Raw genomic sequence first — 17,242 nt, forward strand, 5'->3', positions numbered from 1 at the left:
GGATGATCGCATCGCACACACCATATTGTTTCACATTTTATTTGACTTTGATGTATTTGGATGTTTTGGTCATACTCTGATTCTATTATGGTTTTATGAACATGTTTTGAATGATCGTTTTATTATTCTAAAAATTAAAATTTTTGGTCTTAATTTTTGGGACGTTACAATAGCTATAATGGTTTTTCTGATTTCAATATGAGCTTAAGATTTAAAGAGTAAATTTCTTTTGTTTCTTTTTCTTTCTTACTTTTGGTTCTTGCAAGGGTTATCAAGTTTAAACCCAACTTGTAGACTTTAACAATATAATAGACATGAAATTTAAAATAACATGATTATAGGTCACAAACTCATGTAATGTACTCTAATAAATAAAAAAAATATCACTTGCCACACTTTCATTTATTTTCTCACGTGTCATTTCGTGATTATTTTAAATTAAATTTTTTCTAGGTGTCATTTAATGATTTTTTTCAATTTTATTAAATTCCACGTAATATTAAATTTAATATATATCTTTTCACACCTCGGATCCTCACCATATTTAAAGAGGTGGAATGAATTATTAGCATAACCCAATCCCCCGTCAATAAGTAGATTATGTCCACTTATGTATTTAGCCTCGTCGCTAACCAGAAAAAGTGCAGCATATGCAACATCATCTGTTTTGAGAGTCACACCCTTAAGGTTCGCTTTTAAGCTCATTGCGTTATCCAAACCCTCTTCAAGCCCAAAAACTTTTGTGGTTAATGGTGTGCTTATTCCATAAGGTGCCAAACAATTGACTCGAATGCCAAATTGTCCGAGCTCTACTGCTAGGTTCTTGGTTAGACCAACTATTGCATGCTTTGAACAACAATAAGCATGAGAAGTCATACCACCAAGATGTGAAGCAAGGCTGGACATTGATATTATTGTGCCCGCTCTCTGTGGAACCATGACTCTAGCAGCATGTTTCATGCCAAGAAAGACGCCTGTGACGTTGACACTAAGTACGCGTTCAAAGACTATTTTCTCATTGTCGGTAATACGTGCCTTCATAGGATCTAATACCCCTGCATTGTTAAACATGATGTCAAGTTTTCCATAAGTAGTAACTGCAGTATCTACAGCGTTTTTGATATTTTCTTCGTTAGTTACATCACAATGGACATATATCGAGTTTGATGAGCCAATCTTCTCACAAACCGATTGACCAAGTTGGTCTTGGATGTCTGCGATGATGACTTTTGCTCCATGTTCGGCAAAAAGCTTTGCGGTACACTCGCCAATACCACTTGCTGCTCCAGTTATTAATGCTACCTTTCCGTCTAGCCTACATGATTTGTATAAAAAATATCATATTCATATATTATTTGAAATGCAAAATTATATATAACAAATACACCTACCGTTCCTTCTAGCTAATATGCCACTCGCTAGCTGTTCTGGTTAATTATTAGTGATATCTTTCTTTATCAATAAGCAATACGTAATTTAACATTGTTAAACGTTGTACAAATTTTAGATTCCATACTCTTTTTTTATCAGTAATTTAAGAAATTCAAAATACCTTGCATGTAATAATTCTTGAGCGATGACAAGAAAAATAAGTTGTTAACATAATATCCAAAGTTTATATACAGTATGTCAAAACCATCAATACAAGAACTTACCTTTTTGTAAGACTTGTCATTAATGTCTCCGAAAATACGAAGAGAAATATATAAATATGGTTTGGAATTGTAAGGAAGTCGAAGCTTAAGAGTTATTATATAGTGCAGATTTGTTTGCAAACTTTTTTGTAGTTTAATGTCATCGCTCAAGAATTATAATTTAGTGGTGATTAATTGACCTACTTCCAATGGGTGAAGGTCGATGGTTAATATATAGTGGAGATTTATTGACCGGCGATGCTGAAGAGAGACTAAAAATTTATTTAACACTGTATCATAAATGCAACCCCTATTGTGTCTACATTAGCTTCTTGCTATTGCAGGCGCTCTTTTTTTTTTTTTTTTTTATAACAATAGTAATGTTACAATTATTTTCAAATTAACAAGGCAGGAATTTTCAGGGTCTATAAGCCTTGCCATGGCCGACCTCAATTAATGCGTGACTACGTCGTATCCAAAACATTCATGGCGGCGGCAATGTTAGGTGTGAAGCCTAATTGCGGATCAAAGTGCCCAAGACACATTATGGTACAAGTTTTTTTTTCTAAGGCACTTATTTTTTTATATCATATATGGAATATTGTGTTTTTATTAACTTTATTTATTATTTGGTATTATATAACTTTTCTAAAAACTTGATATATTTAATATAACTATATTTGTTAAGGCCAATGTTTTAAAAACTAATATTTTAGTTGAACCGGGATCGTGACCGTTCTCGGTTTGACCGTCGGAATCAACCGGTTTCTATGATTTTCATATTTTTTTCTTATTTTCTTATACATATATACATAGATACATAAATAAAAAATTTGACGTTCACGAGTTCAAAAATTAAAAATACACATAAAAACAAATTGTAGATCAATCCAAATAAATTAACATAACACATAATCATAAGTTTTACATCAATCCACATAAATCAAAAATAAAATAAAGTATAATACCGAAACAAATTTAGTTTTAGATAAATTTAAACGCATCAAAAAACTTAATAACATTTACTATATGCTTTTATTTAGAGAAATCTAAATAGATATGCAAAAAAACCACCAAAGTTTATTATGCAAAATGATTCTTTTCGATATGTTTTTATTCTATTTAACCGGTATATTTAAACGGTTCAACCGGGTTTTTGTAAAACCGGCCGGTTCGTTTCAGTTCAGAAATAGGCGTAAAACCGATGATAGTTGAACCGCTCCCTTCCTTGTTTCTCGGTTCAACCGGTTCGACCGGCCGGTTCAAACTGTTTTTTAAAACATTGGTTATGGCCAAGATCCTCAACACTATTAAGGATCCCAGATCTTCAAGAATACTTAGGATCCCGAACATATCTCAGGATCCTGACCATTATCATTATTATTATTTCCTAACATTTTTAACGGATACATTTCTAGTCTTCTTCTCACAAGTGGAAAAATAGTCAACATAATACTAGTTCTTAACGAATAAACGCTTTTACCAGGAAGAAGACCCGGAAATACCAAGTCAATCCAACGTGTTCATTTTTATTCGAGAGGATCCCGAAAATATGGGACTTATGGTTACTTAGACTAGACTATAAATAATATGTACTTCGCACACTACACACGGCTAGACTCACTGCAATACTTGTACTCCTTTACATACTTTCATTTCTATAATCCACCTTTCAATTAATACAATTAAAGAAGGCAGATGATCATTATCACATCCTAAGGTTTTGTGCCGGAGATCCTAGCAAGGATCAAAGATTTTCTTTGTAAACCGCTTGTGTAACTTTGTTCTAATTTAGATAATCACTTCAACAGCAACACCACAGCCTCTCATTCACCTTGGTTAACATTCATTAGATTAATTTTTCGACCAAAACAATATTATTAGACAAAATTGCAAAAATGGTTCTTATGGTTGTCAAAGTTATGTGGTTTTGGTCCAAAAATGTTTTGTGATGCAAAAGTGGTCCAATTTTGGATACCTCGTGCGTTTTTTGTCCAAAAGTGTTAACTTTAACAGTTTTACGGTTAACTATTTTAAAATGACAACTTTACCCTCAGGGACCATTTCTGCAACCAAACTACAAGTATCATTTATGCATCTCTTATTTTTTATTTTATTCAATTATTATACTTTAATTTTTTTAATAATTATTTTTTAATTTCTTTTTATTATATTACTTTTTTATTTTATTATTATATATTAATAAATATTATATTTAAACCTATAGTATTTATATATTAATAAATATTATGTTATTGGAATATTAGTTACATTTAGATAATTATATTTTTAATTTCTTTTTTAATAGATTATTTTTATTGATTTTTAAATATTAATAAATATTATTTTAAAGATATAATATTTATATATTAAAAATATTACTTTATTGGATTATTAGTTTCTTTTAATTTCTTTTTTATTTGATTAATTTTATATTGGGTTATAATTTATTGATATTTATTGTTTTTAATATATAAATAATTATATATTAATAAATATTAATATATAATTATGGTGAAACAAAAAAGGGTTAAAACGCGAGTCTATCCCCAATGGTGATCTCCTGCCATGGAACTGGGTTAAAACGGGTGGGATTTATTATTTTTAAGGATCCCGAAGTTCACATTTTCTTATGTTTTTTGATTTTATGCAGCTTCTAAGTTTGAGGAACTTGCTCCTACCTCCGAAGAGACTGAAGAAAAAATGGAGTGTTTTCTTGTGTTGCCTGTAATTGAAAGAACCTTCAAGCTTAAGCAATCCAGCCTTCAAGAAAGTTCACCCACCACTCTCACAATGCCAAATGGTAAGGATCCTAAGTTTATTTTGACTTTAAGGATCATGAAATTATGAAGATCCTTTGTAATTCGTGGGATCAAAGGCTACATGTTGCAGCGCTCGCTTCTTCCTTTCTGAACATTATGAGGCCATGTCTAGCGGTCAGCTCGTGGTCAAGAAAGAAAAGAATTCCCCTATTATCTTCCTCTGAAGAAAGCTTCAATTGATCTAGTCATCAAGATGCCAGGATCTATGAAAAGGAAGTCGGTTGAGACCATGGATTTTAGCTTGGAGAACCTTGGGGTAGAGGAGGCATTAAAGAAGCTGATCTCCTTCTTGCAAACAGAAGGAGCATGCCCAGGAGATTGAGTATGTGATCACCAAGATTATGATCAGCGCTTCCGAGGTTATCTGGCATGCGAATATCAAAATGGCGGAGGATGTGGAGAAAGGAGACACGGGATCCTGGAACATAGCCGGTTGGCGTGAAGCCCTGGGAAGAAAGAAGAGAATGAGACAGAGGAGACCCCGGATGGGGGGAATCAAACCTTGAATTAATTTTGATTAGTTAAAAAAATTCTAAATTTTGTTCTATAAAACAATATTTCTTTCGCTGGGTTGGTGGTTAACCCATTTTAATTTTTATTCTTTGGTTTTATCTATCTGCGTGAATGGTTTGGTTGTAGAAATAGGTTTTTCAAAGGATCTTCGCATGACCAAGATCCTAGAAAGTTGTTAGGATCTTAACACCTGAGATATAAGGTCTTTTGATCAGGATCTTGAAATAGTTAGGATCCTTATGCTCTAAGGTTAAAAAGTCTTGAGGGTTGTAAGAGAATCTTTAAGAAAAAGAAATATTCACGACAACTTTAAAGATGACTTCAAGCGTAGATTAGAAGATAAAGATAGATAGAACCTAGTGGTAGATTTTGAATTCCCTTTCTTAAGATTCAATCAGACTTTTAGTTGTCTTCTTGAATTCTTCTGAGGAATATTGAAATGTCTTAGCATTTCATGATCCCTTTAAATACATTCTGTGGGAAAAATCCTAACTTAGAAATTTACTGTGAAAGATCCAAACATAGAAATTCATAGGGGGAAGTTCAACTTGTAAATTTACTGGGGAAAATCGCAACTTAGAAATTCATAGGGGAAGATCCCAACTTAGAAATTTATTGTGAAGATCCCAACTTAGAAATTTACTAGGGAAGATCCTAACTTAGAAATTTACTTGGGAAGATCCCAACTTAGATATTTATTGGGGAAGATCCCAACTTATAAATTTAGAGAAGATCCCAACTTAGATATTTACTGGGGAAGATCCCAAATCATAAGATAACATGATAATGTTATAAACCGTAGATTAACCTTTAGGATCTTAACATATGTTTAGAAATACGAGGATTTCCATGTCACTAAAGAGTGAAATGATCCCCTTATCCACATTCCATAGTTAGATATTGTGTGTCCAAGCGGATTGTAGAAACCCAACCACGAATGAAAGAGGTTATTAACTCTTTAAACCTTAGAGGGGATTAAGTACCATTGATAAGAAGAGAGATGATCAATCTGTTATTTGTGGTTTCCAATATTTTTAGGTTTATGCATGTTGAAAACCATAGCTTGGGGTGGGCATTAGCTTGGCTAACGCCCCTCCGATGCTTAAGTCAGTAATGTTCTTGGAATAAAAATAAACAAAGGAAAGAAATAAAGGTAAGGAGTAGGTACATACCTTGATTTTGCTATAATGAAATCTAATGAAATCAATTACATAAAGTATGCTTTGAGGTGTATAGCATTCTAGGATCTTGGAAAGATACTTCCTTCTAGAGTAGCTAGCCAATATGCCCCTTTCCTGCTTCTGAATCAATGAGATAAGGTCATTCCCATTTGGGTGCTAGTTTAGCTACTTTAGGATCCTTAGTATTCTGAAATACTTTTCTGAGGACCAAGTCACCTACTTGGAATATTCTAACTTTGATACATTTATTGTAAGTTTTAGCAATCCTTTATTGGTAGGCAGCGATATGGATCTTGACGAGGTCTCCCGGTTCATCAATCGTGTCAAGATCCTAAGCCAATATTTCATCCTTATTATCTTGAGTATGGAGTTGGTATCTTGCCGTTGGATATTCTATTGTTGATAACATTATATGGACTGGTAGGATCCTGATAGAAGATCCTAGATTGGCTAGTATGTCTGCTTCGACATTATCTTCTCTAGGAAATTTGATGGTTGTAGTTCCATGATTAGTGCTTCATATTCTGCTTCATTGTTAGTTGCATTGAATTCACAACTAACTCCCTGGGGTAGGATGTCCCCCTATGGTGATTTTAGTATGATCCCAATGTCTGTTCTTATGAAGTTGGATGCTCCATCTGTACAGAGTATCCACTCCCCCATATTTTCTTCTTTTTGAATTCGTTGAATTTCTAACTCTACCTCAGGTTGTAGATCATCACTAAAATCAGCCATAAAATCTGCTAATGCTTATGACTTTGTCATGTATCTTGGCTCATATTTAAAGTCATGTGTGTTGAAGTTCACTGACCACTTAGCCATGCTACCTGACATTTCTCGTTTTCTCATTACATTCTTAATACGATAGTTAGTTTCGACATGTATAGTGAGGGTTTCGAAATAATGTCTTAGTTCGGTACAAGCTGTAACTAGTGCGCGTATCAATTTTTGAGATAAGAGTGCCTGGTTTCGGGATCCAAGAGACTTTTACTTACATAGTAAATAGGATGTTGATCCCCATCAAGATCCTTAGCCAGAGCCGCGTTACTAACATTTGATGAGACTGAAATATAGAGGATGAGTGGCTCTCCATCCAATGGTTTCACCAACAAAGGTGTTCAACTTAAATATTTTTTAAGTTCTTTGAAGGCATCTTCATGTTCTTTGGACCACCCAAATCTCTTGTTTTCTTCAAGATATCATAGAAAGGTTTGTACCTCTCTAAGGACCTTGAGATCAACCTATTTATGGTTGTCGCTCCTCCTGTCAATCTTTGGATATCCTTGGTTGAAGTTGAGGAATTTAGATCGATTATGGATTTGATTTTCTCCGTAATTGCTTCTATTCACCTATTAATGACCATGTAACCAATGAGCCTGCATGTCTTCATTCCAAAGTCGCATTTGGATGGGTTTAGCTTCATGTTGAATTCATCCAATATGTTGAAAGCTTTTTCAAGATCCCTAAGGTGATCTTCATCTCTTTTGGATTTGACCACCATATCATCAATATATAATTCTATGGTGTGCCCCAATTTGTTTTTGAACATTCGATTTATCAATCTTTGATACGTTGCACCTGCATTTTTTAGATCAAAATGCATAACAATATAGCAATATATACCTGTGGGGGTTGTGAAGGCAGTATCCTCATGATAAGATGGTTCCATTTATTTGTTGGAACCCAACTAAGGCGTCCATGAATGTTAGTAATTCATGGCCTGTCGTGGCATCTATCATAGACTCGATGTGTGGCAAAGGGAAAGGATCCTTAGGGCAAACCTTATTAAGATATGTGTAGTTCACACACACCCTTCATCTATCGTTCTTTTTTTACTACCACCACGTTCGGCAACCACCTTGTAAATTTGAATTATTTAATCATTCTTGTCTAAAGAAGTTTTTCAACTTCCTGTTGGATGATTTGATTCCTCTCTGGTGCGAACTTCCTTCTCTTTTGATGTATAGGTGTTTTGGTCAAAAAATGAACAATCAATAATCAACCAAATTGTATGAGAGGCTGTGGTGTTTTGTAGCCTTCAAGTTCGGTGAGTTGGTTCCTCCCGCTGGAGATATAGAAAACATGATCAAAATCTTTTTCACTTTTTCTAAATCAGAGAGGTCATTCAAACTCAGCCAATTCAATCATCAAGAAAGTTCGTCTACCACTGTCTCCATGTCGAAAGGTAAGGATCCTAACTTATTCTTCTTCTTTTTCGTATGGAGGATCCTGACTTATTATCCTCTTTGTTGTTCTGCTTAGGATCCAAGAGTACCCATTATCGTGCCCACTTCACCCTTGCTGACTTGGATACGGCAATGTACAGCGTTCAACTGGTGGTGAAGAAAGAGAAGACCTTGTCCTCTATTCCCATCATGAGAGCCCTCGTAGATTTGACCGTGAAAACTCTGGGATCCAAGAAGAGAAAGAATATAGGTTCCACTGAGTTGATTTTAGAGAATATTAGGGTGGAAGATGCACTCTGGAAGCTGGTTTCCTTCTTTCAAGTTGTAAGAACAATTATCCTTCTTCCCTTTACATTTTTACTCTTTTCTATTATTGATGTCTTTCGTGTTTCAGGTCTCTGACCACGTCTCTGCTGAGTTGAGGATCCGAACTGAAAGATCCGAACAGGCCCTCAAAGAGCAAGAGAAAATGTGGAAAGAAACCAATGAGGACCTCCTAAAAAGGGTGGAACTTTTAAGCAGGGAGAAGGTCGAGAAGGAAGAGGAGCATGCCGCAGATATAGAGGAGGTGATCGTCGAGGTAAAGGCTAGCATTGCCGTGGCTGTCTGGGAAGCCAAGATCAAATTAGCTGAAGAAGTGGCCAACGCAACGACCTAGTGTTGGATTAGTGTCTAAGCTCGTAACTATATTTGGTATGTACTTGACCCGGTTGTGCATGGTCCTTTTGGGTTGCCTTCACTAAAGCAACTAGACAAGATGATTTATGGAGAGAGAGAGAGAGGTTATTATGGTTTATTGATATATTATATGAATAATATATTAAAAGAGAAATCATATAGTTTAATTAATATTGGTCAAGAAATAATTTTGTGGCTAAAAGAGATGAATTAAATAAGGGGGGCTAGAACTGTCAATTATGAGATAATTGATTTTGGGCTGTGAATCCTTATGGATATAAGGGGGAACAAAATTTAGAGTGGAAGCCCACTCTAATTTCATCCAAGGGGCCTTATTCCAGAAGGTTCTTGAAGCTGTTTAGGGCCTAAGTCATCCAATTAGGGTTTTGACTGAAACCCTAGCAGCTCAGGTATTTAAGAAACCCCAGGGCTATAGATTTCGGCTACCAGAAAAAACCCTAGAGTTCCTATAGCCAAAATTGTGCCTCTCTCCTTCTCTCTTCTAAATCAACTTCTTTCCTTGGTGTTTGTAAGCCATTAGAGGTATTACACTTGTGATACTAAGCTTTTGAAGATCGAAGATTCTTGCAACTATTGAAAGGTATCATCTAAACTTGTTTTATTATAGATCTCGTTTTTCATAGTATGCTAGATTAGGGTTTGCAAGATTTTGATAAATTGCATGTACAATAGAGAAACCTAGAACCAAAGCTTTAGGGTTTTGCATGTGCACATAGGATGTTCTTTTGCTCAAAACCCATCACCTAGAACCTAGCAGGGTGGCGTGCCTCTCTTGTCCAACTAACTGGTGAACCTTTTAACACCAGTCAGGACCCTGTAGGGCAACAGTCGAAGGCGAGCGAGGAGGAGAAGACCCCAGGCAATGATGACCAATCTACAGTCTAGGCCTATAAAGAATTAGTTTAAATATTTTTTGGTTTTAAGAGGTGTAAGACAATTAAATTTTTTGTAGGTCATCGACCCTTGTAATCCATGGTTATGCTTGCTTTTATATATATCTTTCTTTATTTGAATGATTGTCTTGTGATTGAAGCAGTAGGATTTCCGAGGATCCCTATAAATAGGATCCCAAAGAGTTTAGGATTTACAATAATTCTTAGGATCTGAATAACCTGAAAGTAGTTTGTAACCCATTTAGGATCTCAAAATAGTTGAGATCCATTTAGGATGATAAATCTTTAATCTTCGCATAAGAAAGACAACTTTTGAGAAATAAGGATAGATAGATCCTAATTAACCTTAGGCTTCGTGACCTTTAGGATGTTCTTTTGACTTAGGAGAAGTGTAAAGTTACGATTCTCTTAGTTCCGTAGGATCCTGAAGTTCGTATATGGAAGGATCCTTACTTTAAGAGTTCATCAAGGAGGATCCTTGATTGTCTTCAACTTAGTAAACTTTAAGGAGGATCCCACCTTAGGAATCAATTGGAAATGACTCCAACTTGGAAAATAACTGAGGGAGCTTTTGTTTTGCAACATGATAGTGCTACAAGTCTTGCATATTTTATGGGGGGTATCCCATATTCAAGCAATGCATTAGTATCATAATTCTTGAAAAACCTTAGGGGAAAATCCCAATATGAAATTACACATCAGTGCTATAAACTTTAGTAAATCTTTGCAGAAATCCCACTTCAAGGTAACACGTAAGTGTTACAAACCTTAGCAAATTACTGGGGAAAATCCCAATTGTGAGATAACATGAAAATGTTATGAACCTTAGGTACTTCCTGGGGAAGATCCCAACTTGAGATAACATGGAAATGTTATAAGCCTTAGATTTTAACTCTAGAATCTTAACTTATGTTCAGAAATAAGAGGGTTGCCAAGTCACTGCAGCGTGAAATGATCCCCTTATTCACATCTTATAGTTAGATAACGTGCGTCCAAGCGAGGTGTAGAAACCTTAACTCGTATAAAAGAGGTAATTAAGTCTTTAAACCTTAGAAGGGATTAAGTACCCTTATTCGTAGGAGATATGATCAGTCTTTATTCTTAGTTACTAGGATACTTGCGTACTGCAATCGTCAAGAATTATAGAACATTGTAGCTATGGGACTCTTATGTGCCAGGGTCCTCAAATGTCAAGATCCTTTTATGTCAGGATCCTTGAATCTTCATGTGTCAAGATCCTTGTGTGTCATGATCCTTGAGTCCCTACACACAACAAACATTAACTAGTGGTGGGAGTTAGTCTAGCTAACGCCCCTCCGATGCTTAAGTTAGTAATGCATTCAAGAAGAGTAAATAATAATAATAGTTAAGGTAAAGAATACGTGCACCTTGAGTTTGTTGAATAGTGATTGATCTTACTTACGTATGATATGCTTGAAGATGTATAACATTCCAGGATCTTAGCAAGATACTCCCATCGAGAGTAGCTAACTAGTATGCCCCTTTCCTGCTTCAGCATCTATGAGATATGGTCCTTCCCACTTAGGTGCCAGTTTACCTGTACTAGGATCCTTGGTGTTTTGGAATGTTTTCCTTAATACCATGTCTCGTATCTGGAATCTTCTGACTTTTATATTCTTTTTCTATGCCTTGGTGATTCTCTATTGATAAGCAGCGATGCGGATCTTGGCAAGATCCTTGAGTTCATCAACAGTATCAATATCCTAGGCCAGGATCCTGTCGTTGTTTTCTTGACTTTGAAGTATGTATCTTGATATGGGATCACTGATTCAGTAGGGATCAGTACTTCTGCTCTAAAAACCAATGAATATAGGGTTTGGCATGTGGCTACTTTGGAAGCGGTCCTATCTGCCCATAGGATGAAAGGAAGTTCTTCTTTCCATTTTCCTTTCTTTTCATCTAACCTTTTCTTCAAGTTATTGACTATGATTTTGTTGCTAGATTCTGCTTGACCGTTGACTTGAGGGTGAACAAGAGTGGACATTATCATTTTGATTCCCCAACTTGTGCAAAAGTCTCTTGTCCTTTTGCTTATGAACGGGGATCCGTTGTCTCATATGATTTCGGCAGGTATCCGAACCTGGTCAAGATATTGCGTTTAATAAATGAGACTACCTCTTTGTCTCTTACCTGAACAAAAGCTTCGACTTCTATCCACTTCGAGAAGTAGTCGGTCATCACTAGTATGAAGAGTTTTCCTCCAGGAGCTACCGATAATTTTCCTACTATATCCATCCCCGACTTTATGAATGGCCAAGGGGAGATGATAAGATGTAGAGGTTCTGTTGATTGATGTAGGATGTTGCTATGTCTTTGACAGGCATCATATTTTTTAGCATGTAGGAGGGAATCTTTCTTCATGGTTGGCCAGTAGTATCCTATTCTCAACACTTTAGAGCATAAGGATTTGCCCCTAGTGTGATTGTCGCAGTCTCCTTCATGCATATCCTTTAGTACTTTTGCAGCTTCATGATCTTCTAAGCATCTAAGGTATGGACCTACCATGGATTTTTTATATAATTTACCTTGGATTATTACAAACCTTGAGACCCTTGTTCTAAATGCACTATCGATTTTTTCCTCTTTTGGGATCGTGCCATTTTGGAGGTATTCCATAATAGGTTGGATCCACGATCTCGAGGTTGGGGAAGAATCCTTGATGTTATGATCTTGATAAGGAAGTTAAGGATCGGGGTCTTTAATTGTAGCGATGTTGGTACTTTCCTCGTCATCCTTGGGATCCTTTAGTCTTTTGGCAATATCCTCGATCGCTGGGATTAGCATGTGGATTATCGGGATCCTGGTTTCTGGCGGGATCCTGGTTTCTGGCGGGATCCTAAGAGAAGATCCTAAATTGGCTTAAGCATCTTCTTCATCATTGTCTTCTCTAGGAACTTGGTTTAGGCTGAATGCTTCGAATTCGGAGGCTAAATAGGATTTGGAGATATAGTGCTAGTCTTTCTCCTTTAACTGCATAAGATCTATTAAAATGGTTAGTCAATAATAAAGAATCAACGAATAGCTGAAGATCCTTGATTTGAAGATCCTTGGCTAACTACAATCCAATGATTAGTGCATCGTATTCTACCTCATTGTTGGTTTCATTGAACTCACAGTTGATTGCTTAGGGTAGGATGTCCCCCTGTGGCGATTTTAGTATGATCCCTAGACTAGTTCCTCTTTGGTTTGATTCTCCATTTGTGAATAGTGTCCATCTTCCCATATTTTCTTCTTCTAGAAGTTATTTGGCTTCTATTTCTACTTCAGCTTGTAGATCATCACAAAAGTCAGCAACACAGTCTGCCAATGCTTGAGACTTTATAGCGGATCTTGTCTTATACCTTATGTCATATGTGCTTAATTTCATGGACCACTTTGCCATCCTTCCTAACATTTCTGGTTTTCTCATAATATTCTTAATGGGATAATTAGTTCTTACATTTATAGGATATGTTTCAAAACATTGTCTTAATTTAGTAGAAGCAGTTACTAATGAAAGTATAAGTTTTTCAAGATGGAAGTACCTGGTCTCAGGATCCAAGAGAATTTTACTTACATAGTAGATAGGATGTTGGTCCCTGTTAAGATCCTTCGCTAAGACTGCACTCAACGTGTTTGAAGATACTGAAAGGTGGAGAAGAAGTGGTTCCCCATCTAATGGTTTTACCAATAGGGGTGCTGAAATTAAATATTTTTGAATTTCTTGGAAAGCATCTTCGTGTTCCTTGGTCCACTCGAACCTTTTGTTCTTCTTCAAGATGTCGTAGAAAGGCTTGCATCTTTCTGAGGATCTTGAGATGAACTTGTTTAGGTCTGTTACTCTTCCTATTAGTTTTTGAATATCTTTTGTCAAGGACGGTGATCTTAGATCGAGGATGGCCTTGATTTCCTCCGGGCTCACTTCAATTCATCTTTTAGTCATCATGTATCCAAGGAATTTGTCTGATCTCATTCCAAAGTGACACTTAGAGGGATTCAGTATGTCGAAGGCTTCTTCAAGACCCTTGAGATGATCTTCAACTTTCTTAGACTTGACCACGATGTCATCGATGTAGAATTCCATGATGTCCCCCAGTTTCTCTTTGAACATCTTGTTGACTAGCCTTTGGTATATTGCACCGACATTTTTAATACCAACTGGCATGGCAGTATAACAATAGATACCTATTGGAGTTATGAATGACGGATGGTTCCATCTGGATCTATTGGAATCTCGTTGATTCATCCATGAATGTTAATAATTCATGACCTGCTGTCGCGACTATCATGGAGTCTATGTGTGGTAGAGGGAATGGATCCTTGGGACAAGCATTGTTAAGATCCGTGTAATCTACACACATTCTCCACTTACCATTCTTCTTTTGTACCACGAGCACATTATCTATCCACCTTGGGAATTTCACCTACTAGATTATTCCTATTTTAAGAAAATTTTCATCTTCTTCTTGTATAATTTGGGTTCTTTCCGGTGCGAACTTCCTTCTCTTTGGTGTATTGGTCTGAAAGATGGATCAATGTTAAGTTTATGGGTTATTATATTTTTTTCTATACCTGTCATGTCCTCGTGCTTCCATGAAAATGTCTTGCTTCTAGATTTGAGGAACTTTATTAAATCTTGTTTGATTTGTTCAGGCATTGAGGATCCTATGAGAATTTTGGCTTCAAGATCCTCAAGGTTCAGGGGCACTTCCTTTACATCTTGCTCTCTTGTTTCTAGCACATCTCGTGCCCCCTGATTTAATTGTTATGCTTGTCGTGGTATTGTTGAAGATTTTGTCTAAGTCTTGTAACATTCTTTGGATTCTTGTTGATCTCCTGTGATCTTCACTATCCCCCATAGGGTGGACATTTTCATACACTGATGATATGTTGACGTGGCATCCTTCATTTCGTGGATCCATGGTCTACCTAGTATAACATTATAAGAGGATATTGTATTAATTACACAAAAAATGTTGCATATAGTTTACATCCCTCTATGTAGATATGTAGCTTTATCTCGCTGACTGTGTGTTTGGTTTCGCCGCTCAATCCAATCAGCACTGAGGATCTTCTAACTATTTCAGACTTCGGGATGTCATTCTTTTTAATGCGTCCAGGATTATAAAGTTGACTGACGATCCTCCATCGACAAGGAACCTTCTGACGAAATGGTTGGCAATGTAAAAAGTGGTCACTAATCCGTCATGGTGAAGATCGTGGATGTCTTGTCTATCTGCTTCGTCGAAGATGATCTCTTTCTCGTTTGTGATTGACGTATTCTTCTGTGGCCATTCTTCTTTTTCTTTTTTTGACACCTTCGAGTGCCTCTTTGCTGCAGAATAAGAGTTACCACAAATGTCAGGTCGTCAAGAGATCACATTGATTACCTTGGCGTCAGCAGGAGGGGATCCTGGTTTCTTGAGGATCTTCTGAGGATCCTGATCTTTGTCTTTGGATCTCTCCTTTCATATTCCAAGGAGTTATTTGAGGTATCCTCTTCCTAATAGGTAGCTGGTCTCCTTCCTATGAGTTATGCAATCCTCTGTGATATGACCAAAGTCTTCATGGTACGCACACCATTTGGATTTGTCTTTACAAGTGGTGGATTTTTCTCCCTTTCTTGGTCATCTAGTTTTGTCTCCAAGATCCTGCATAACAAATATTATACCTGAAATATCCACAAAAAAGCAATAGTCAGTAATCTTAGGATAATTCTTCTTCCCCTCCTTCATCTTCAAGGGAATTAACCCTATGATGGTCAGGTTTGGAATATGGTTTTGACTTATAGGATCATTGGGCTGAGGAGTCGGCCTTCCTATCGGGGTGATGGTATGAGTCTGGTTGGTTGCCCCTCTTTTGGATCTCCTTGTCTTCTTTGAGCCTTATGAACCTTAGTGCTCTGCTCCTAACTTCATCAATCCTTTTGCATGGAGTCATTACGAGGTCTTTGTAGAAAGGAGAGTCCTTTTTTAAGCCCATTTTAAAGGCTTCAATTGCAGTTGCCATGTCAATGTTGGGGATACTTAGAGCTTCCCTGCCAAACCTGTTAACAAAGTCTCTAAGTCATTCTTTAGAATCCTGAACCACCCGATAGAGATCACTGGTGATCTTCTCGATTGTTCTGCTACAAGAAAATTGATTAGTAAAGATGTTAACTAAATGTGCAAATGATGTAATAGAATAAGGAGGAACGTTAAGAAGCCATTTTAAAGCTGATCCTATGAGGGTTGAACCAAAACCCTTGCACAGGCAGGCTTCCTTTAAATATTCGAGAATGAGGATGATCTCCATTCTTTCCTTATACTATGCCACGTGCTCCTCAGGATCTGTAGTAACATCATAAGGCTTCATGCTGGGGGTTTGGAAGCTCTATGGGACTTTGCTATCAGCTATTTCTGGAACAAATATTTAGATCATCTGGCTTGTGGGGGATACTTCCAGTATAGGTTGGACCACTCTGGGCACGCTCGAGATCATTCGCCTTAATTTTTGAAGTTCCTTAGCCATGATTGGGCTTAAACTTATATCAAAGTCTATAGAGCCAATGTTAAAAGCATTATTATTTACTAAGTTACCAGTATCCTTAGTATTTGGACCACGAAAGGTTTCTTTAGGATCCTGGGTCACATGAGCTCGCTCATCAGGAGTTGCACCCCACACAGCAGCAGATGTTGGGATAGAGGATTCTATCTCCCGGTGATTTCTAGAGGATCCTAAGCTATCGAAGTTTAGGATCCTGGCTTGCAGGATCGAGGGTGTAGCTTCCTGAGGTTTGCGAAGCTCTTCCCTTATTCTTTCCACTTCCTTGAGCATCGTCATGTTATCCTCTTGTTGCTGAGTCACATGTTCTTCCAGCCTCCTCATCATGACAAAAAGCTTGTTGTTAGAGACTATTACCAGAGGATCCTGGAATCCTTGAGTAATGACTGTATGAGTGTTTTTCTTCGGCACATCATGAGTCTTTTTGGGACCTCCAGCTAGAGGTGGTGGAATGTTTTTGGAGGAAATGGGAGGAATTGAGGAAGAAGACAAGGTCGATTGCGTAGACATGATTTTCCGAAAGGGTTTGAACACCATAGCCCCACGGTGGACGCCAAATTGTTTTGGTAAAAAATTACACAAGTGAAACTCAACCAAATTGTATGAGAGGATATGGTGTTTGAACTGATGTAAGCAAAAAATTGTAATCAAGACAGCACGAGGGTTTACAAGGAAAGCCCTTGATCCTTTCTAGGATCTCTGGTAGAAAACCTTGGGAGGTGATAATGATCACCTGCCTCGATGATTTTATTGATTAAAAGTGTTGATTAT

At 36.8% G+C, this 17,242-nt stretch overlaps 1 protein-coding gene and 1 long non-coding RNA gene across 2 annotated transcripts; one reads left to right on the forward strand and one right to left on the reverse strand.

Annotated features, from left to right (window-relative positions):
- Positions 1–311: 311 nt before the first annotated feature.
- Positions 312–1,772, reverse strand: LOC145155452 (secoisolariciresinol dehydrogenase-like). The gene is made up of 2 exons (XM_079075599.1): positions 1,656–1,772; positions 312–1,315 (listed from the first exon to the last, which is right to left on the reverse strand). The coding sequence occupies exons 1-2, from the start codon at positions 1,673–1,675 to the stop codon at positions 457–459; spliced, it is 879 nt and encodes a 292-aa protein (XP_078931725.1). The 5' UTR covers positions 1,676–1,772; the 3' UTR covers positions 312–456.
- Positions 1,773–2,047: 275 nt separating this feature from the next.
- On the forward strand, positions 2,048–4,921 carry LOC145155469 (uncharacterized). Its single transcript, XR_013735912.1, has 3 exons — positions 2,048–2,183; positions 4,288–4,437; positions 4,513–4,921. It is a non-coding gene; the product is annotated as an uncharacterized LOC145155469 (long non-coding RNA).
- Positions 4,922–17,242: the final 12,321 nt, after the last annotated feature.

The sequence above is a fragment of the Lactuca virosa genome, chromosome 1, assembly GCF_052849685.1.
Source record: "Lactuca virosa cultivar CGN04683 chromosome 1, Lactuca_virosa_CGN04683_v6, whole genome shotgun sequence".
NCBI lineage: Eukaryota > Viridiplantae > Streptophyta > Magnoliopsida > Asterales > Asteraceae > Lactuca > Lactuca virosa.

Excerpts from the sequence above, each read along its gene's own strand:
- LOC145155452 (XM_079075599.1), bottom strand. The coding sequence starts at position 1,675 with ATGACAAGTCTTACAAAAAG. Across the intron at positions 1,316-1,655 it reads ATGACAAGTCTTACAAAAAG|GCTAGACGGAAAGGTAGCAT; the intron begins GTAAGTTCTTGT and ends CAAATCATGTAG.